Source organism: Salvelinus sp. IW2-2015, unplaced genomic scaffold (assembly GCF_002910315.2).
Source record: "Salvelinus sp. IW2-2015 unplaced genomic scaffold, ASM291031v2 Un_scaffold16326, whole genome shotgun sequence".
Taxonomy (NCBI): domain Eukaryota; kingdom Metazoa; phylum Chordata; class Actinopteri; order Salmoniformes; family Salmonidae; genus Salvelinus; species Salvelinus sp. IW2-2015.
In genome coordinates, this window is record NW_019957535.1 from 610016 (window position 1) to 632176 (window position 22161).

The 22161-nt window shown below is 42.7% G+C and overlaps 1 protein-coding gene across 4 annotated transcripts; it reads left to right on the top strand.

The window, feature by feature from the left end:
* Positions 1–2956: 2956 nt before the first annotated feature.
* ncmap (non-compact myelin associated protein) lies at positions 2957–19137 on the top strand. 4 transcript variants are annotated; one of them, XM_024146228.2, is made up of 4 exons: positions 2957–3422; positions 14684–14790; positions 15293–15377; positions 18258–19137. In XM_024146228.2, exons 2-4 carry the CDS (start codon positions 14697–14699, stop codon positions 18523–18525), a joined length of 447 nt encoding a protein of 148 aa, XP_024001996.1. In that variant the 5' UTR covers positions 2957–3422; positions 14684–14696; the 3' UTR covers positions 18526–19137. The 4 variants fall into 4 exon arrangements, with proteins under 4 accessions (XP_024001996.1, XP_024001997.1, XP_024001995.1 ...); XM_024146229.2 differs by lacking the exon at positions 2957–3422 and adding an exon at positions 3618–3650; XM_024146227.2 differs by lacking the exon at positions 2957–3422 and adding an exon at positions 3663–3818.
* The last annotated feature ends 3024 nt before the right edge of the window (positions 19138–22161 follow it).

Genomic DNA, 22161 nt, shown 5'->3' on the forward strand with positions numbered 1-22161 from the left:
TAAGATCACACGTGATCACATTCATGTGTTTTTTCCGTAAGGGTAGTGCCTCAACCTAGCCTCCACAGGTAAACAGTCTTGGGTTCAAATACTATTTGAAATAATTTCAAATACTTCATCTGGGCTTGATTGAGTTTGCCTGGTTTAACGGATCAATAGAATAGTTCCCAAACTGAAAACCCTGCCCATTTCGTACTCCAGAAAGGTTAGAGGAAACGCAAAGAAGTTTTTGAAATATTTAGAATAGTATTTGAACCCAGGTCTGCAGGTAACATGAGGCTAACAGCTAGCGTGCCTATTGAATAGTTGGCACGGCTAGGAAAGCCACTGTTGCCTGTCATTGGATCTGGTGAGAAGAGAGGAGAAAGGAGGAGAGAAAAGACAATTCTTCACAGAGAGAAAAAGCATGCTTCCATTCAGCGAGACACTTCTTGGGCAAGCCTTTCATTGAGGCTGTTTGTCTTAGTAATGAATATCCCCCATGGGATGAGGGCTGTGGCTTTCTGAAAGGGATAAGGCACGCCATTACATACAGTGCCTTCAGAAAGTATTCACACCCCTCGACTTTTTCCACATTTTGCTTCGTTACGGCCTGAATTTAAAATGGATTCAATTGAGATGTTGTGTCACTGGCCTATATACAATACCCCATAACGTTAAAGTGGATTTTTTTTACWAATAAATTAAAGAAGAATAGCTGAAATGTCTTGAGTCAGTAAGTATTCAGCCACGTTGTTATGGCAAGCCTAAATACAGTAAGTTCAGGAGTAAAACGTTGCTTAACAAGTCACATAATAAGTTGCATGAACTCTGTGTGCAATARTAATGTTTACCATTATTTTTTGAATGACTACCCCATCTCTGTACCCCACACATACACATGCCTCGCAAAGAAGGGCACCTATTGGTAGATGGGTAAAGATACAATAAAAAGCAGACATTGAATATCCCTTTGAGCATGGTGAAGTTATGAGTTATACTTTGGATGGTGTATCAATACACCAAGTGACAAAGATACGGACGTCCTTCCTAACTGAGTTGCTGAAAAGGAAGGAAACCGCTCAGGGATTAATACAGTTAAAGAGTTTAATGGCTGTGATAAGAGAAAATAGGATGGATCAACAATGTTGTAGTTACTCCACAATACTAACGTAAATGACAAAGTGAAAAGAAGGAAGCCTGTACATGAAACAAATATTCCAAACGATGCATCCTGTTTTGCAATAAGGCACTAAAGTAAAACTGCAAAATATGTGGCAAAGAGATGAACTTTATGTCCTGAATACAAAACGTTATGTTTGGGGCAAATCCAACACAACACATCACTGAGTACCACTCTTCATATTTTCAAGAATGGTAGTGGCTGCATCATGTTATGTGTATGCTTGTCTTTGGCAAGGACTAGGGATTAGAGAAAAACCTGGTTCATTCTGCTTTCCAACAGACACTGGGACACAACTTCAACTTTCAGCAGGACAATAACTTAATTAAAACACAAGGCCAACTATTCACTGAGTTGCTTACAGTTTTGACTTAAAACAGTTTGAAAATCTATGGGAAGACTTGAAAATGGCTGTCTAGCAATGAAMAACCAACTTCACAGAGCTCAAAGAATAAAAAAAATTATAATGTGCAAATATTGTGGTGTGCAAAGTTCATGGAGACTTACCCAGAAAGACTCACAGCTGTAATCGCTCCCAAAGGTGATTCTAACATGTATTGACTCAGGAGTAAATGAGATATTTCTGTATTTCATTTTCAATAAATGTACAAACATTTCTAAAAACATGTTTTCACTTTGTCATTATGGGGTAATGTGTGTACTGTAGATGGGTGAGAAAATAAGATATTTAATACATTTTCTATTCAGGCTGTAACACTGCAAAATGTGGAATAAGTCAGGTATGAATACTTTCTGAAGGCACTTTACATTACATTATTTTGATTGTTTTAGTCATTTAGTTAGTGACCAATCCAAAACATCCATTAATTCCTTGAAGTTATGGGCAATGGAACGTTTCAGAGAGACTTCATACAATGAACATACAGACACGCACACACAGACACACACAGACACACACACACACACACACACACACACACACACACACACACACACACACACACACACACACACACACACACACACACACACACACACACACACACACACACACACACACACACACAACACACAGTCTTGTACAGCTAACCTTGTGGGGACATACAATTCAGTCCCATTCAAAATCCTATTTTCCTAACCCTAACCCTAAACCTAACCCTAATCCTAACCCGTACTCTTACCTAACCCTAACCCTAAACTTAACCCTAACCCTAACCCTAACCCTAAACCCAAAAACCTAAACTTTATCCTAACCCTAAACCTAACCCTAGCCTCTAACCCTAACCCTACAACTAACCCTAGCTCCTAACCTTAATATTTAACTTAATTCTAACCCTAACACTAATTCTAACCTTAACCCTAAACCCCCAAAAATAGCATTTGACCTTGTGGGGACTAACAAAATGTCCCAGTTGGTCAATTTTTACTGTGTTTACTATTCTTGTAGGGCTTCTGGTCCCCACAAGAATAGTTAAACACACGTCACACACACACACACACACACACACACACACACACACACACACACACACACACACCACACACACACACACACACACACACACACACCACACACACACACACACACACACACACACACCCACACACACACACACACACACACACACACACACAGACCAAGACACACACTGCATTTACAGAGTTACAGCATAGCTGCCATCCTTACATGGACTGTAATGGTTTTTGTCTTTCGAGGTTGGGGCACCTACACACACACACACACAATGATACACAGACAAAGCCGCACCCTCTGGATGCATTTGAGAACTCCAGGGACTTGAGACAGGCAGGCTGGAGCAGAGGTATAGCTAGGCAGGCACCCTGAGACTGGAGGAGCGTCGTTTTAATCAATGCATGCAGCAGTGGCCAAGGCACGCCTAGGGCCAGGCAGTCGGACCTGAAAAACCAGCTGCTCAGAATTACAGTTACCAAGCAGCGTGGCGTCCAGCCTCTACACACCACACTCCACAGAGAAGCAACAGAAACCATCCAACCAACCAACATTCTGTTGTGTTTTTTCTTCTCCCAACACCGTGCGTGAAGTGTGTGTAGTTTCTGCCGGTCGTCTGACTTTYTGAACGCTTTTCACTTTCAAGTAGCTTTTTTTTCTTCTACTTCGTTTGGCAAAGTAGCCCACTCCTCTCTACTCCAATCCCCTCCCCCGGCTTCGACGGTTTCWGAGTGGACTATGTCCCCTGTGGCTGAGGGAGTGGGAGCCAGGTGCTTCTCCTGAGGCTCCTGGAAGAAACGTCTGGGACAGAAAATCCGAGACAGTTAGGTGAGCAATCTGAAAGAGGGGAAAGTAGTGACAAACGGTCTCTCATTTTCTTCCCCATATACTCTATCTCTACCAGTCTGCTGGGTTTCTGTGGTGTCTTTATGTGAGTTGGTTACTATACTGACTCACAGACAAGCTAATCTGGGAGTGGGCTAGAACCGGGCAAGGGGGGGGGTTGGGGGGGGGGAGAGACAGGTCCTAGACGACGTGGCGACCGACATGCAGCAGGTGAGTCTCAGGTGGAACGCTGAAGTCAGAATAGCTGACATTCCAGAGAGGGGTAGTAAAGGATTTGGAATACTAGTTGCGCTGCTATTACGGCTGAAAAAAATTGTTTGATGTCTCGTTCTCACTCTTCCTTTCTGGGTCGGATAGCTGATTCATGGGAACGTTGAGGTAACGTTACTGAGGCGCTTATCACCACGTTGATGGTTGAAGGGGACTGGGAAAGATCAATGCTTTGGGATAGAGGCTGACAAGGTAGCATTATGAGATGACTTTTTCTGAAAATAAGTTTTCACTTCTTGGACGTGACATGTCATATCATTCACAGAGGGTGGAATATGTTGTGTTGTTATTGTGTAAACATGTCATGACATATGTCATCAAAAACAAAAACATACGGGATGAATGAATGATGAAATCCTTCAGTATTCATTCAAATTTTTGGGGTCGATCTTTCTTATGAAAGCAGTAAAAACATTTTACAATCAACAATTATTCCCATATAGCATATTTGTTTCACATTGAAATGACAAAATGTGCCGTGTAATTACAGTGCATAGCTTAATGTGTACATTTTCTTGTATATGAAGACTGCTTCCTCTCAGTATTGTTCTAAAAGTAGATCAGTGACCTGCCATTCTGCTGTCCTTGGCTTCTCTCCAGTTGCTACAGAAAAGGTCATCGAGTCCTTGAGTTTTTTGAGGATGCTATTCTACACACAGTTCCACTATATTTAAGTGGTTTTATAAACTCAATATGTGCCTAATATCAAATTAATAGTGTTCGATCGTACCAGATGAACGTCTTGTTGGTGGCACAGTTCATCATTGGAAGTCTCGTTTTGTGGAATCCTATAAATATATTTTTGTCACATACTGTACATCAGTAGTCAATTTCATATATATATATATATATATATATGACGGTGCCATGTTGAAAGTCACTGAGCTCTTCAGTAAAGCCATTCTATTGCCAATGTTTGTCTATGGAGATTGCATGGCTGTGTGCTCAAGCTCACATTGAGCACACAGCCATGCAATCTCCATAGACAAATATTGGCAGTAGAATGGCCTTACTGAAGAGCTCAGTGACTTTCAACATGGCACTGTCATAGGATGCCACCTTTCCAACATGTCAGTTCTTAAAGTTTCTGCCCTGCTAGAGCTGCCCCGGTCAACTGTAAGTGCTGTTATTGTGAAGTGGAAACATCTAGGAGCAACAGCGGCTCAGCTGCAAAGTGGTAGGCCACACAAGCTCACAGAATGGGATCGCAGAGTGCTGAAGTTCGTAGCGCATAACAATCGTCTGTCCTCGGTTGCAACACTAACTACCGAGTTCCAAACTGCCTCTGGAAGCAACATCAGCACAATAAATGTTTGTCTAAGATCACCATGCGCAATGCCAAGCGTTGGCTGAAGTGGTGTAAAGCTCGCCGCCAGTTCCAGTGAAGGGAAATCTTAACGCTACGTCCTACAATTACATTCTAGACGATTTTGTGCTTCCAACTTTGTGGCAACAGTTTGGGGAAGGGCCTTTCCTGTTTTGGTATGACAATACCCCTGCGCACAAAGCGAGGTCCATACAGAAATCGTTTGCTGAGATCGGTGTGGAAGAGTCGAGGCTGTTATAGCAGCAAACTAGGGACCAACTCTATATTAATGTATATATATATATATGTAGAAAATAGTAAAAATAAAGAAAAACCCTTGAATGAGTAGGTGTGTCCAAACTTTGACTGGTACTATATATATACATATATATAGTACCATATATATATATATATGTATATATATAGTACCATATAGTACCATAGTACCAGTCAAAAGTTTGGACACACCTACTCATTCAAGGGTTTTTCTTTATTTTTACTATTTTCGACATTGTAAAATAATAGTGAAGATATTAAAACTATGAAATAACACATAGGTCAGTCAAACCGGAAAATGTCAAGAACTTTGAAAGTTTCTTCAAGTGCTGTCGCAAAAACCATCAAGCGCTATGATGAAACTGGCTCTCATGAGGACCGCCACAGGAAAGGAAGACCCAGAGTTACCTCTGCTGCTGCAGAGGATAAGTTCATTAGAGTTACCAGCCTCAGAAATTGCAGCCCAAATAAATGCTTAAGAGTTCAAGTAATAGACACATCTCAACATCAAATGTTCAGACTGTGTGAATCAGGCCTTCATGGTCGCATTGCTTCAAAGAAACCACTACTAAAGGACACCAATAAGAAGAAGAGACTTGGATGGGCCAAGAAACATGAGAAATGGACATTAGACCGGTGGAAATTGATGAGTCCAAATTTGAGTTGTTTGGTTTCAACCGCTGTGTCTTTTAGAGACACAGCTGTGTCTTTTAGAGTAGGTGAACGGATGATCTCTGCATGTGTGGTTCCCACCGTGAAGCATGGAGGAGGAGGTGTGATGGTGCTTTGCTGGTGACACTGTTTGTGATTTATTTAGAATTCAAGGCTCACTTAACCAGCATGGCTACCAAAGCATTCTGCAGTGATACGCCATCCCGTATGGTTTGAGCTTAGTGGGACTATCCTTTGTTTTTCAACAGGACAATGACCCAACACACCTCCAGGCTGTGTAAGGGCTATTTGACCAAGAAGAAGAGTGATGGAGTGCTGCATCAGATGACCTGGCCTCCACAATCACCCAACCTCAACCCACTTGAGATAGTTTGGGATGAGTTGGACCGCAGATTGAAGGAAAAGCAGCCAACAAGTGCTCAGTATATGTGGAAACTCCTTCAAGACTATTGGAAAAGCATTCCAGGTGAAGCTGGTTGAGAGAATGCCAAGACTGTGCAATGCTGTCATCAAGGCAAAGGGTGACTACTTTGAAGAATCTGAAATATATTTTGATTTGTTTAACACTTTTTTGGTTACTACATGATTCCATATGTGTTATTTCATAGTTTTGATGTCTTCACTATTATTCTACAATGTAGAAAATAGTACATATGAAGAAAAACCCTTGAATGAGTAGGTCTGTCCAAACTTTTGACTGGTGCTGTATATATGCTAGATTTTATACACCTGTCAGCAACAATGTGGCTGAAATTGCCCAATCCACTAATTTGAAGGGGTGTCCACATACGTTTGTGTATATATATTTGTGTACAAAACATTAAGAACACCTTCCTAATATTGAGTTGGATTCACCAGGTCATGGAAACAGCAGGTGTTCTTAATGTTCTGTAAACTCAGTGGATATACAGGAAGTGCCAGAAATCCCTATGTTGATACATTTAATACATTTTGCCATTACAGATAAGTTCTTAATGTTTTACATAACTTAATTGCAAGATTAAATATCACCCTGATTTGGGATTTGGATACAATACATTCTCATCACTTCTAGAAGCAGTGATCTTGCGACTCTCAGTAAAGGCAACGCTTAAATGGTTGAGTGCCTGGGGCCTAGATGGTGCTCTTCAAGGATCAAGCCACTGGGGCCTGAAAAGTGGGCTGTAGGTGACAATTAATCAAACCTGCAGTGGAAAACTAGGAACCAATGAAAGTTTTCTGTAGTTTTAGCGTGTGACGAGGGGCCCGAACATTGCTGACGTTATTGCTTCGTGCCCTAATATGAAGAGCGGAACAACTAGGTGCACCTGTGCCATATTGACTGGTTCAATATTGACTCAGACCTTCATTTGATTAAGGTTGCTCACTGTACTGTGGGTTAAATCTGGGCATTTAAAAAAAAAATAGAGGAAACTAAATTGTACTGCGGCGCTTGTCTGTTGGAAGTCAATTGTATGAAAAGAACAATAAAACATGATTTGTTTGCAGAGGGAAATGGAGAGGATATTATGCTTACAATGGGGATTTGTGGTTTGTGGAACAACATACAGTACACACATGCGGCTGAAAGGGTCAGAGAGGGGTTTGAGAGAAGTATAGATGGAAAAGAGGAAGAACAGCAAATAGAACAAAAGGTACAGTTGAAGTCAGAGTTTATAGTCGGGTTTATGTTCTGTGGACTATTCCCACTGGGCACAGACGTCAGTTCAATGTCTAGTTTTGATTTCCATTTGGTTGAGTTTGTCAACTAACGTGAATTCAATGTGAAATCAACAACAAACCTCACCATCTCATTGAATGTAGGTTAAAAGTTTGGTGAAGAAAAGACGAAATGCCCTTTACGTTGATGACTTTTTGCAAATTCAATCAGTTTTCCAAGTTGATTCAACGTCATCACATTGATTTTGGTTAAAAATACGTGGAAACAACGTTGATTCAACTAGTTTTTGCCCAGTGGGTTGGTTGTTGAATAAGTTCAGGTGTAAGGTAGGTCATTGCTAGCCTGGTTAATGCAATGCAGTGTTCAGTCTAGTTTAACCAGGTTTTGTCACTGCTGGCCTACTGTGCTATAGTTGAGCAAATTTTCTCAACGTTTCAATACCAATGGCATATGGTTGCTTATTGATCTCCAAACGTCCAGAGAATATCCCTAGAACGTCCGTGACTCACCTATACAGCATGTGATCCATTAGTTATCAATGGCTGTTACCTCAGTAAATAGCAAAGCTGATAAATAGAGAATGTCATTAGTAATCGCCCATGACCTAATGTTGAGTCAACATGAGAGAGTTGTGTGATGTTTGCTGCAGAGTTAGGAGACAGATGAAGTGTGGCAAAATTGGAATTGGAAACATTAGTTGAGGTAAATCTTGCCCTATTTTTTTCTGTTTCTGAAAATAAGACTATTTGTCAGTTGGCTGAGATATCGTTTCAAAAAGTTGAGAGTCAAAATGTATTTATTTGCACCTATGGCCCAATCTAATTCCAGCTGTACAGACCACATCTCCCTGTCTGGCATCAGTTGAGTTTAATGGGAAAGCCATGCGTGGGGGGCGGGGGGGGGGGGGGGGGGGGGGGGGGGGGGGGGTCATAAACTACATTTCACCTATCTTCCTGATTGTCCAGCTCAAAAAGGGATGTCATCCTAGAGTGGCCCTGGAAGTGAAATTCTGACTGCTGACCTCTGAGTGAACCTGGCAGTGGGTTTTGTCACCAGGCAGAGAGTACCCGGAAGCACTGTTCTGGAGCCAGCTTTTAAATATTGTTGTGATGGTTTTAGTTAGTTTTGTAGTTGTTAAGGCAGGTCCAGAATCAGATCAGTAGCCTATAGTTATACCTTGCTTAGTAGGATATGGCACAGGCTGTCACAGAGGTAGTTAGGATAGTGTTGGGCATTGGACTCTGTTAACCTGAGGGGTTTTAAATAAATCTCAGATACTGGCTGAGACGGCAATACTGTCTTGGTTCCATCATAACCGTGGGTAACACCAAAAATGGTTGATAAAGGGACAGTTCACCCAAATTACAAAATTACGCATCTGCTTCCTTACCCTGTAAGGAGTCTTTGGACAAGAGACATGCAATCCATTTGTTTACTTGGCTGCTGTCAACAAATGCTAACTTAAGTCACGTTAATATACCCTAAGTTAGCATGGGATAACAACAACATTATTGGATTCAGTCTTACCCATGGGCAACACAGAGAATGGTTCACCAAGGAGGTGTACCACTGATCCTTCGACTCACTTTTCTATTACGTTATTGAGGTTTTGTTAGAGCAAGGGTGTCTTACCAAGCATTGGGAACGTCAACAAAAGATCTTGAGAAGGAATAGGATCTGGCATTATAGGATAATTGTTATTCTTTGCACTTATAACCTACTGTAAAGATATATGAAATGAGGGCTAGCATGATGACATGAATGGTTGTTGATTCATAAGGGTTGGATTGAAAGCAAATAATATCCCACTTAAATTGTGATTCTTTTACAATATAAAGTCAGTCACTACGGAGACTTTTAAACACTTCCGATCTGTGTGTTAAATCCAACATGATCTCACTCGCTAGAGACCATGCTGTATGGAGACTCAGTGCTGATCTAGGATCTGTCCATACAATGTTATTCATTGTATGGACAGATCAGTACTCCTACTCCGAGGCACTTTGTGGATACGGACCCTGGTCTGATCAATGGAGACAATACTCTACTGGCTTGTGTTTTAAACAATGTGCTACATAGTTTTCCCTCAGGGTTAGTGTCTATCTATCAGAAATACTGTTTATGTAGAAGTTGACTTTTCCAGCCAATGGATGGCTTATTATAAGTGGCCAATTGATTGGTTGATGAATTGATCAACTTGATTGGCTGTTACTATTTCGGGGGGAAGTTGCTATGAGGCTGTTATGCTGATAGCGGTGAAGCAGAGACTAGACACTTCACTGCCAACATGTTCATCACTCTGGACAGTAGTTTGGATTTATGGAAAACAGACGTGGGGCCTCCCTGGTCCTGCCCCTGAACAGTTCTACTAGGCTTTTTATCAGTAGAGGAGGCARCTACGCTCCCAGCGTGGAAAATATAATTGCTGTTGTGAAATTGTGGTGGTGAATCCATTTGAATGTAATCAGCTAGGAATAGTGCTGGCTTTTTGTTTCTCTGAGTGTGTGAGTGTGTGTGTGTGCGCGTGTGTGCAAGCAAGCATCCGTGCGTATGAGCATGCACGTGTGTGTGCGCGAGAATGTGCGCGGGAGCAGTACTAGTGGAACAGAGTCTGATCTTCCGTGTTCCAGGGTTTTGAGCTTTTTATAGCCAATGCAAATGTTGTTCTCTTTTGAAGCACCTGTTCAGATAAATGGGGGTCAATAGGGCGCTAGCTTAACCACCCAGCATGAGATGTGAGACTATTAATTTGTTCTCCATAATATCATATACAGTGCAATCGGAAAGTATTCAGACCCCTTTGACTTTTTCCACATTTTGTTACATTACAGCCTTATTCTAAAATTGATTAAATTGTTGTTTCCCCACATCAATCTGCACACAATACCCCATAATTGTAACGTCCTGACCAGAGTTATTATGTGTTTTGCTTGTTTAGTGTTGGTCAGGACGTGAGCTGGGTGGGAATTCTATGTTGTGTGTCTAGTTTGTCTGTTTCTATGTCCAGCCTAATATGGTTCTCAATCAGAGGCAGATGGTAATCGTTGTCCCTGATTGAGAATCATATATAGGAGGCTTGTTTTGTGTTGGGATTTTGTGGGTGTTTGTTTCCTGTCTCTGTGATTGTCTGCACCAGATAGGTCTGTCTCGGTTTTTGCACATTTGTTATTTTGTATTGTTGTTTGTAGTGTTTCACTTGTTCTTTATTAAACATGTTTAACACTAGCCGCGCTGCACTTTGGTCCTCTCCTTCACCCCTGGAAGAAAACCGTTACAATAATGATGAGCAAAAACATGTTTTTAGAAAATGTAGCAAAATTATTACAAATAAAAAACTGAAATATCATATTTACTTAAGTAGTCAGACCCTTTACTCAGTACTTTGGCTGTGATTACAGCCTCAAGTCTTACACCTGTATTTTGGGAGTTGCTCCTATTCTTCTCTGCAGATCCTCTTAAGCTCTGTCAGGTTGGATGGGGAGCATCTCTGCACAGCTATTTTCCGGTCTCTCCAGAGATGTTCGATCGGGTACAAGTCTGGGCTCTGGCTGGGCCACTTAAGRACATTCAGAGACTTGTGCCGAAGTCACTCCTGCGTTGTCTTGGCTGTGTGTTTAGGATCGTTGTCCTGTTGGAAGGTGAACATTCGCCCCAGTCTGAGCTACTGAGTGCTCTGGAGCAGGTTTTCACCAAGGACCTTTCTGTACTTTTTGCTTCGTTCATCTTTTCCTCAATCCTAACTAGTCTCCCAGTCCCTGCAGCTGAAAAACATCCCCACAGCATGATGCTTCACGGTAGGCTTGGCATTCAGGCCAAAGAGTTCAATCTTGGTTTCATCAGACCAGATCATCTTGTTTCTCATGGTCTGCGAGTCCATTAGGTGTCTTTTGGCAAACTCCAAGCGGGCTGTCATGTGCCTTTTACTTCCATCTGACCACTCTACCATAAAGGCCTGATTGGTGGAGTGCTGTAGAGATGGTTGTCCTTCTGGAAGGTTCTCCCATCTCCAAAGAGGAACTCTGGAGCTTTGTCAGAGTAATCATCGGGTTCTTGGACATCTCCCTGACCAAAGCCCTTCTCCCCCGATTGGCCAGCTCTAGGAAGAGTCTTGGTGGTTCTTCCATTTAAGAATGATGGAGGCCACTGTGTTCTTGGGGACCTTCAATGCTGCAGATATTTTTTGGTACCCTTCCCCAGATCTGTGCCTCGACACAAYCATGTCTCGGCATCAGGTATCAAGGTAAGACCCAGATGCAGACCGTGTCAAAGTAATAATGTTTATTACAGCAACAGGGGCAAAGGTACAGGACGGCGGGCAGGCTCAGGGTCAGGTCAAGCAGAGGTCGGTAATCCAGAGGTGGGGCAAAGGTACAGAACGGCAGGCAGGCTCAGGGTCAGACAGAGAACACAGGTATAAATTCACAGGGGATAAAGCGGAAGATGGGCGACACCTGGAGGGGGGTGGAGACAATCACAAAGACAGGTGAAACAGATCAGGGTGTGACACTCTGAGCTCTACGGACAATTCCTTCGACCTTGGTTTCTGCTCTGTCATGCACTGTCAACTGTGGGACCTTATATAGACAGGTGTGTGCCTTTCCAAATCATGGCCAATCAATTGAATTTACAACTMCAATCAAGTTTTAGAAACAKCTCAAGGATGACAAATGGAAACAGGATTCACCTGAGCTCAATTTCGAGTCTCATAGCAAAGGGTCTGAATACTTATCTAAATAAGGCATTTCTGTTTTTTTTTAACTATACATTTGCAAAAATTTCTAAAAACCTGCTTTCGCTTTGTCATTATGCGGTATTATGTCTAGATTGATGAGGGGGAAAAAACGATTTAATCCATTTTAGAATAAGGCTGTAACAAAATGTGGAAAAGGTCAAGGGGTCTGAATACTTTCCTAATAGCTTTGAAATCATGACATTATGAAAATGTTACAATAAGAAAATAAGCAGTTTCTCGACTCATAAACRGACTTTCTAGAAGGGAGTGCGCGGCGAATGGCTATGCAACCGCATGACACAGCACGACAACGTGAATTTGATTGGCCAAGAATACCCACGCTTCGAGCATTCTGCATTTCTCCATTCATTTTCCCCACTGTTTACCATCTCCTTCCTTCGTATAAATATATCTGATACTTATTTTCTACTACAAAGATCTGGTCAAAGGTCAAATCATGAATGAGGCAAAGTGAAAGCGAGACAAGATAAACTACAAAACACTCAATCTCTAGAGGAAAAGGGAGACATCCATGTCCTGTTTCTACTCAGTGAAACACTGTATATAKCTAAGGCCATACAAACTCAATTCTATGTTTAACGGATGCCCCTCGAAATGAAATTAAAACGTGCTCGCTTTCCTCACAGAAAATAAGTAATCTGTTCAACATTTATTAACGTTTGTAGCGAGCACCTCAATCAACAACAGTTTTTAAATCAGCATTTAGAAAGGGAATTCCAAAAGGAAATAATGGGAAGGTTACGTGCCAAAAGAGATAGCACTGGCTGTAGCATCTGTATTGTTCTGTATATCTATGTAACCATATTCAATTGATGATTGATGATCACTTCACCAACATGATACGTCCATAAGATAATTGTAACCAAGTAAATTCATTTAAATATGGTGACTAATTGCAGCTTTTGTCTTGTCATGTGGAAGGCCACGGAAATATTTCATCCRTATTTACTATGACATCACAGACCTTTAACGTCTGCACATTTTGTTTCATTCACAGTTTAGATGTTCACAATGTCATCATCTTCACAATGTCATCATATTGTCTGCATTTCAGATAGGCATTCTTGGAAAAAAAWWTTTTTTWAACATTTAGAGTGATGCACAATATGTTGTAAAATATGTTGTACAATATGCACCAAGGTAACAGACAGAGGATATGACGTAAACAAGGTTATTTTATTTTGATCAGGGCCGGTCTGTAACGATCGTTGTTGGAAGGATTGGACCAAGGTGCAGCGTGGAAGGCGTTCATCATTTTTATTAATGTGAACCAGCAACAAAACAATAAAGAGTAACAAAAGGAACGTGCAGCTTTGTAGTGCAAAAAGGCTACAAAAAAAAAACAAGATCCCACACACAACAGGTGGAAAAAGGCTGCCTAAATATGATCCCCAATCAGAGACAATGATAGACAGCTGCCTCTGATTGGGAACCATACCAGGCCAACATAGAAACGGAAAACTAGAATGCCCACCCTAATCACACCCTGACCTAACCAAATAGAGAAATAAAAGGATCTCTAAGGTCAGGGCGTGACACCGTCAGTCAAACATGCGACTGGAAACATGTTTTCTGGGAAATGAACGATACAGACACGGGAACGAGGAGAAACACATAGTATCACCGATATAAATATAATTGATGATATTTCTATGGTACTGTATCACCACTCCATTATACAATATGGTTCATGCTCAGGTATAGCCTAAATGGGTGCCCAAGGTAGGGCAACTTCAYTCCAATGGCTTTTGCCATGTGTTCATTAATTCATTCCACCCACTTGTATTCTGTCTTTCTCCTTCCACTCTTTCTCTTCCTTTCTCTATTTTCCTCACCCCTTTTGTTGGCGAGGATATGGCAGGCGTTACTAAGGTGGCTCTTGAACTCATAAAATGTAGTACGTTAATGACTCTGACTCATGTCAATCTCCATGCTTAGATTTCAAAATGCCTATGCTGCAGGCACATCGTTAATGTGACAGACTCTCTGCAGGGTGACACCAAACGCTAAGTTCATTAACAATCATCTAACAATAACCATCGTCTAACAAAAACCACTCTCTCGCAGGGTGACGCCAAGTTCATTAGCAATCATCTGACAATTACCTATGTAATAAAAAAAAGACGTTTTTATATGAAATGTGGAATTTTATTGCAGATATACAGTATCCTCTTTGCATGACACGTTTGTACCTTTTTAATGCACCCAACTGTAGTTAGAGGGAATCCTAATCATCAATGTGAAGGTTGACTGCAGGTCCCGGGAATCATCAGATGTCACGCTGCATGTTTTCTCTGTCTGCACAGGATATTGTTGAAGATGACTTCAACTGTCTCACCTGTGACCAACTTCACTACAGTATTCTCCAATGCCACGATCACCACCAAATCCAATGAACAAATACTCACTCAGAGTAAGTGGGCGTGTGTGTACATGTGTGTGTTGTGTGCGTACATGCATGTGTACTGTATGTGACCTGGCTGGTGTGTGTGAGAACTGTTTGTTAACACAATTTTATTAGCAGTTTTTGTTACATTTCAGAAGTTAATAAACTATTCGTAATAGTTTCACAATGACACCAAGTAGTAGTAATCATTTAACACGCCTCCCCAAATGAAATTTGAAATCAATAGGAAATTATAGCCCTAGTTAAGATAAGCATGTGCTTATAAATAACATCCCAGTGCGTCACACAATCTAATCAAGATATACTGTATGGGAGTGGTAACAACTGAAACTCGACCCGTTCACTAAAGGATACATCTACAATCCCTCCACAATGCTATCAACAATGCCATAAACAATGAGAGGCAGCATGCTAGATGGCTGACGAATGAATGTTGATGACAGTATACTAAATGACCATTCACTCTCACAAATAAATAACATTGTTACCTCTTTGCTCATTTCCCCAGGTTCAGGGGCTATGATTGCTGTCATTGTCATTGGGATCATTATCCTTCTAACCATACTGCTTGTCATCCTGAGGACATACAACAGGTCAGGCTGCATTTCATATAAATAGGCCTCAATTATATTCTCAGTGACACAGTCAGCCATTGTAGGTTCCCTTTCAATTATTTGTTTCGAAATCTCACAGTGGGATTCACCAGAATCTCTAGAAGCTCGAAGAACCAATCACAGAGACAGACAGGTCTAGTGGTAAAAAAGATGAGCCCCTCCCCTCATACTGAAGAGCCACTCGCCTGACCTCTGGTCATTCTCATCTCTCTTCCTCATCACGAAGAGTACTACTCTAGGCTGCTCAGCACGACTTGATCTGTTTTCAGGTTCAACTGTTCACAGGTGTGCTGCAAGGTTACGCCGCCAAGCGCAGGTTTTTCAGCTCTTGTCTTCTGCGTCACTGGTACTTCCTGTTTGAGTTTTTGCTTGTAAGCAGGAATCAGAAGGATAGAGTTATGGTCTGATTTGCCAAAGAGAGGGCCTTTTATGTGTTTCTGTATGTGGAGTAAAGTTGATCTAGAGTTTTGTTGCCTCTAGTTGCACAGGTGACATGCTGGTAAAAATGAGTTAAAACGGAGTGTCAGCATCGGTTCGTTGTGATAAATAGACAGCTACGAAAAATATACATAAACTCTCTTGGTAAATAATATGGTCTGCAGCTTATCATGCGGTATTCTAACTCAGGGAATCAAAAACGTGAGACTTCCGTAACATTAGAGATCGCACACCAGCTGTTGTTAACAAACAGACACACCTCTCCCCCTCTCGCCTTACCCAAGTCTGCCGTCCGGTCTTGACAATGCATATAAAAACCAGCGAGTTGTATATCCATGTCCTCGTTCAGCCACGACTCCGAGAAACATAGGATACTACAGTTTTTCAGGACCCGTTGATAGTATAGTCTCGAACAGAGATGACCCAGTTTCTCTCCAGTGACTGCACGTTTGCCAACAAAACAGAGGGCATTGGTGGTCTACATGCTCACGACGTAATCTCGCCGCCTCGCCTGCCTCTCTTTTGCCGCCGCTTCCTCTTTCGAGTCACAGGGATCAGGGCCTGGTACGTGGTAAGTAGAACATCCAGAGCTGCTGACTCGTTGAAGTAGAAAACTTCATCCAAAACGAGGTTAGGTCAATTACTTTCACTTTGTACGACTCATGTCCCGGGCGTGCTAAATGTAGGAGCGGACTTATTGTCCAGAGCGAATCATCATCACAGGGAATGGAAACCATCCCCAAGTGGTGAAACACGTCTTCTCCTATAAAGCCTCATACTCCCCACTCAGAGTGAGGGAAGAACGCTCGTTTCTCATCTTGGCAGCCCCTCGATGGCCAGGCAAGCTCTGGTTAGCAGAGATCATTATCCTGCTGTACGACGAGCCCTGGCAACTCCCGTTATACAGGGATATTCTGACCCAAGTGAACTGAGACATTGTCCACCCTCACCTGCAACACCATGGCCCTCTGGGCCTGGCCCATGAGGTTCAATCTGGATGTGACAGGCCTGCCTCTTTGAGTCATTGACTATGTAGAGTGCCAGGGCCCCTTCTACACGCTCGCTGCATGAAAACAAGTGGTGCATTTTTTAGAAGTGGTGTGACCAAAAACAGATCATTCCTTACCAATGTTCTGTATCCGAGGTGTTATGCTTTTTGCAGTACCTTATGGACAGGGGAAAGGCTTTATCCACTGTTAAGGTCTATCTAGCCGCTATCTCGGCCTGTCATATAGGCTTCAACAATAACATGGTGGGAAAACACCCCCTGTTATGTTGTTTCATGAAGGGGGCACAGACGTTTTAGCTGCTGGAAAGTGTGGAGATATATGTCCTTTAACACTGTTTTTACATTTGCAAAGAGAGTGAGTGTCTACAGTTTGCCCGGGGCTTTTCCAAGGTTTCCTTGTTGCCCAACCCTGCCTTGATGCCTAAGGTCAGGGCAATAACAATTTTCTTGCCTTGGAGCTTGTGGTTTTCCACCCACCGCCTTTCACTTCGACCAAAGAAGAGCGGTTCCACCGTTCGTGTCCAGTATGCGCGTTGCACATAGAACAAGAGCTTTACGCAAGAGCAACCAACTCTTTGTGTCCTTGGTGCCTCCCTGCAAGGGAAGGCCCTTCTCTCATCAATGGTTATCACATTGGATCGTGGAAGCTATTATATTGGAAGGGGGTTACAGCCTCCAAAAGGCCTGAGGGCTCACTCCATTAGAAGTATGGCTACTTCTTGGGCGCTGTTTAACAGGAATCTCCTTGCAGGAGATTTACGATGCGGCTTGTTTGGCAACCCCTCAAACTTTTATGAGGTTCTACAGGCTAGACTTGACTGCGCATTCCTTGGTGCATGCTGCCCATTCTTCTGAGAGCATGTGCGATACGGGAGTTGGCCATATTCCACTGTGAGATATCAAAACAAGATATCTCTGATATTATCAGTGCGATATCTCACCACATTCCCCTACTCACAAGAGTGTGAGGAAGTTTGACATGCTCGAAAATGACCAGCGGGCAAGTATCTCCGACAGATGTGTGTGATTGGTTCTTCGAGGGCTGTACAATTGAAAAGTCAACTCACACACCTATAGTGTTACAAGGTGCATGGAGAAAAACTGAAAAAACTGGATATAAAGCAAAACTCCTGCACACTGGTGATCCTGATGCTTCAGAAAATATTATGGATCTCATAGAATAACTGTGCTATAACAACTCAATTATGTTTTAGCAAATGTATTATTGAGTGTATATGTTCTGCTAATCCAGATGGTATTGACTTTTTGTGATTAGTCATTAGAAATTAACTAGAATTTTAAAATGCAATGTATTATCTATTTCGCTATAGTGAGGGCTTTGACAGGTTACATTATCAGGAAAAACTCAGGGCCCTGAGATGGATCTTTATATGTATTTTACCCTTCACCAGGCGGACACATGCGTCCAGAGTGCTGGGTACAGGCTCCAAAGGGCCACCTCGACAGAAGATGTCCTCTTCCACAGTGCAGACCAGCATGCCCTTGGGGAACTCTGTGTCTGGGAGCTTTGCGCTGTCAAGTAGTATGTCCGAAAATGGATTCCGGCTGCCCCGAGTGGAACTAAACAGCCTGGACCAAAACAACTTGGAGCAACAAAGCAGAATCAGCGATTCGACAGTAGTCACCATACATGATACTCCATCACTAGGGAATACATAGCAGGCCGCTAACTTATTGGACAGGTGACAAATTCAGCATATAATGCTTGGAAAGGAAACCTTTATTATGAACAAAGTGGTTCTATAGGAACGCAATGAATATGCATGGGCACTCCTGTGGACATAAACAATTGCTTTCTTGACTACATTGTTCAGGACATGGACAAAATTATCCTGCTGTCTGTGCATTTGCAGCTGTGCTACCAACAACCACGAGGATAAGCGTTGGAGGAGAGATGTGTACAAGATTTACGGCATGAACATGGTATCACGTCTAGTTTTTCTGTGTGCGTACATTTCTGTGAGGGAGTTGTTCACAGGGTTTTACATTTATTCACATTATTCTGATGTAAGATTATTATAATTTTTTTATCTGAATAATGTTGTTGTGGTTTTCAGGAAAAATCATGAGAATGTTTCTGTGAAAAGTCGATACTGGTTTGAATCCCTGTGGAGATCTAGATAGCATACAATTATGAAATAATAAGTCCCAATTAGTTTGATTCCAAAGGATTTTGCAATATTCACTCACCCTATCCTGTGATTATTTTTGCTTGTTGTTATTTCATTGAAATGAATATTGAAAATAAATATTGATATTTCTAAAAGCGTGTGCATGTTTCTGCGTGAATATGATTACATTTGCATTCCGTCATTTACAGTGCATTCGGAAAGTGTTCAGACCTGTCAGATCTCCCCAAGGAGATGTGGGTGTGGAGTCAGGCGCAGGAGAAACAAGTTCCAAAGAAAAGGGTGTTTATTTTAACTAGCTCAAAAAACAACAGGAACACCGGACTACAGCAATATCCACGAAAACCCCACTCAGACACAGTCTATGGGAAAAAACACCTGTAAAACATGAGCTAATGAAAACGAAACCCAAACTCACTGTCAGTTCAAACGAAAACAATCTCGCACAAAACCTCAAAGGAAATGTCGAATTAAATACCCCCCCTAATTAACCAAAATGAAACCAGGTGAAACACAAAACAGACATAACCAAAAGAAAAGGAAAAAGGATCGGTGGCAGCTGGTAGACCGGCGCCGACGACCACCGAGCGCCGCCCGAACAAGGAGAGGAGCCACCTTCGGTGGAAGTCGTGACAGTACCCCCCCCCCCCTGATGCGCGGCTCCCACGGCGCGCCGATGCCGGCCTCGAGGATGACCCGAAGGGCGAGGCGCAGGGCGATCAGGATGGAGGCGGTGGAACTCACCCAGCAGAGATGGGTCCAAGATATCCCCCACCGGCACCCAGCACCTCTCCTCCGGACCGTACCCCTCCCAATCTACGAGGTACTGCAGGCCCTCCACCCGACGTCTAGAGTCCAGGATGGACCGTACAGTGTACGCCGGACCCCCCTCGATATCCAGGGGGGGCGGAGGGACCTCCCGCACCTCAACGTCCTGTAATGGACCAGCTACCACCGGCCTGAGGAGAGACACATGAAACGAGGAGTTAATACGATAGTAAGAGGGGAGCTGTAACCTATAACACACCTCGTTTATTCTCCTCAGGACTTTAAATGGCCCCACAAACCGCGGACCCAGCTTCCGGCAGGGCAAGCGGAGAGGCAGGTTTCGGGTCGAGAGCCAGACCCTGTCCCCTGGTGCGAACACGGGGGCCTCACTACGCTGGCGGTCACCTTCTGTCGCCCACCGGCCCGGGATTCCTGGACGGCTCTCCAGGTCTCCTTTGAGCGCTGCACCCAATCCTCCACCGCAGGAGCCTCGGTCTGACTCTGATGCCACGGTACCAGGACTGGCTTATAGCCCAACACGTACTAAAACGTCGACAGGTCCGTGGAGGAGTGGCGAAGTGAATTCTGGGCAATCTCGGCCCAAGGGCGACCGCCGAGCGCCGCCCGAACAGGGAGAGGAGCCACCTTCGGTGGAAGTCGTGACAAGACCCCTTTACATTTTACACATTTTGTTACGTGACAGCCTTATTCTAAAACGGATTACATCATTTTTTCCCCCTCATCAATCTACACACAATATCTCATAATGACAAAGGTTTTTAGACATTTTTGCAAGTAAAAAATATATGTAAAAAATGAAATATCACATTTACATAAGTATTCAGACCCTTTACTCAGTACTTTGTTTGAGTCACCTTTGGCAGTGATTACAGCCTCCAGTCTTCTTGGGTATGACGTTACAAGCTTGGCACACCTGTATTTTGGGAGTTTCTCCCATTCTTCTCTGCAGATCCTCTCAAGCTCTGTCAGGTTGGATGGGGAGCGTTGCTGCACAGCTATTAACTGGTCTCTCCAGAGATGTTCGATTGGGTTCAAGTCCGGGCTCTGGTTGGGCCACTCAAGAACATTCAGAGACTTGTCCCGAAGCCAATCCTGCGTTGTCTTGGCTGTGTACTTAGGGTCATTGTCCTGTTGAAAGGTGAACCTTCGCCCCCAGTCTGAGGTCCTGAGCACTCTGGAGCAGGTTTTCATCAAGGATCTCTCTGTACTTTGCTCCGTTCATCTTTCCCCTCGACCCTGACCAGTCTCCCAGTCTCTGCCGCTTAAAAACATCCCCAAGGCATGATGCTGCCGCCACCATGCTGCACCGTAGGGATAATGCCAGGTTTCCTTTAGACGTGACGCTTGGCATTCAGGCCAAATAGGTCAATCTTGGTTTCATCAGACCAGAGACTCTTGTATCTCATGGTCTGAGAGTCCTTTAGGTGCCTTTTGGCAAGCGGGCTGTCTTGTGCCTTTAACTGAGGAGTGGCTTCCGTCTGGCCACTGTAGCATAAAAGCCTGATTGGTGGAGTGCTGCAGAGATGGTTGTCCTTCTGGAAGGTTCTCCCATCTCCACAGAGGAACTCTGGACCATCGGTTTCTTGGTCACTTCACTGACCAATGCCCTTCTCCCCCGATTGCTTAGTTTGGCCGGGGGGCCACAGCTCTATGAAATCTTAGTGGTTCCAAACTTCTTCCATTTAATAATGATGGAGGCCACTGTGTTCTTGGGGACCTTCAATGCACTGTAGCAGACAGAGTGTTTTATATTGGATAGTTAGTAGATATTTGTTCTTCTCTCATCAATAGCTATTTAACCAAGTATGCAATGCCTATGAAAATGGTATACTCTGAATCAGGGGTGGATGGAGAAAAATCCACACTTTAGATTTTTATAAATGTAGATTTTTTTTATTTTTCAGATTTCAATCTTCAATAACTTTCAAAAAAAGCATGCCATGTCTATGGAAATGATATATTCTGAATCAGGGGAGGATGGAGAAAAATCCACACGATTTAGATTTTTATGGGGGAGGGGTTCAATCTTTAATAGCTCAAACAATTGAATCAGAAAATATCTTTTTTCATGGTCATGGCACGCTTTGTTTAAGAGCTATTGAAGATTGAAATCTGAAGATTTAAAAAAAATAAGAAATATATGTTAACTAAAAAAATATATATATACATCCTCCCCTAATTCAGAATATATCGTTTTCATAGTCGTGGCACGCTTTGCTTAAGAGCTATTGCCGAGAGAATATYCACCAAATATCCAATAAAAAAAAAAATGTACCTCGGTATTTGGCATACAGTTTTCTATTGACTTTGAATGAACGGCACAATGGGTGTCAGTCAACAGCTTGAGAATATTCTAAGCCTACTTTATTTGTACTGG

Bases quoted from the DNA above. Each gene is read 5' to 3' on its own strand.
- ncmap (XM_024146227.2), top strand. The intron at 14,791-15,292 runs GTAAGTGGGCGT...TCATTTCCCCAG, and splicing joins TGAACAAATACTCACTCAGA to GTTCAGGGGCTATGATTGCT. The intron at 15,378-18,257 runs GTCAGGCTGCAT...ACCCTTCACCAG, and splicing joins ATCCTGAGGACATACAACAG to GCGGACACATGCGTCCAGAG.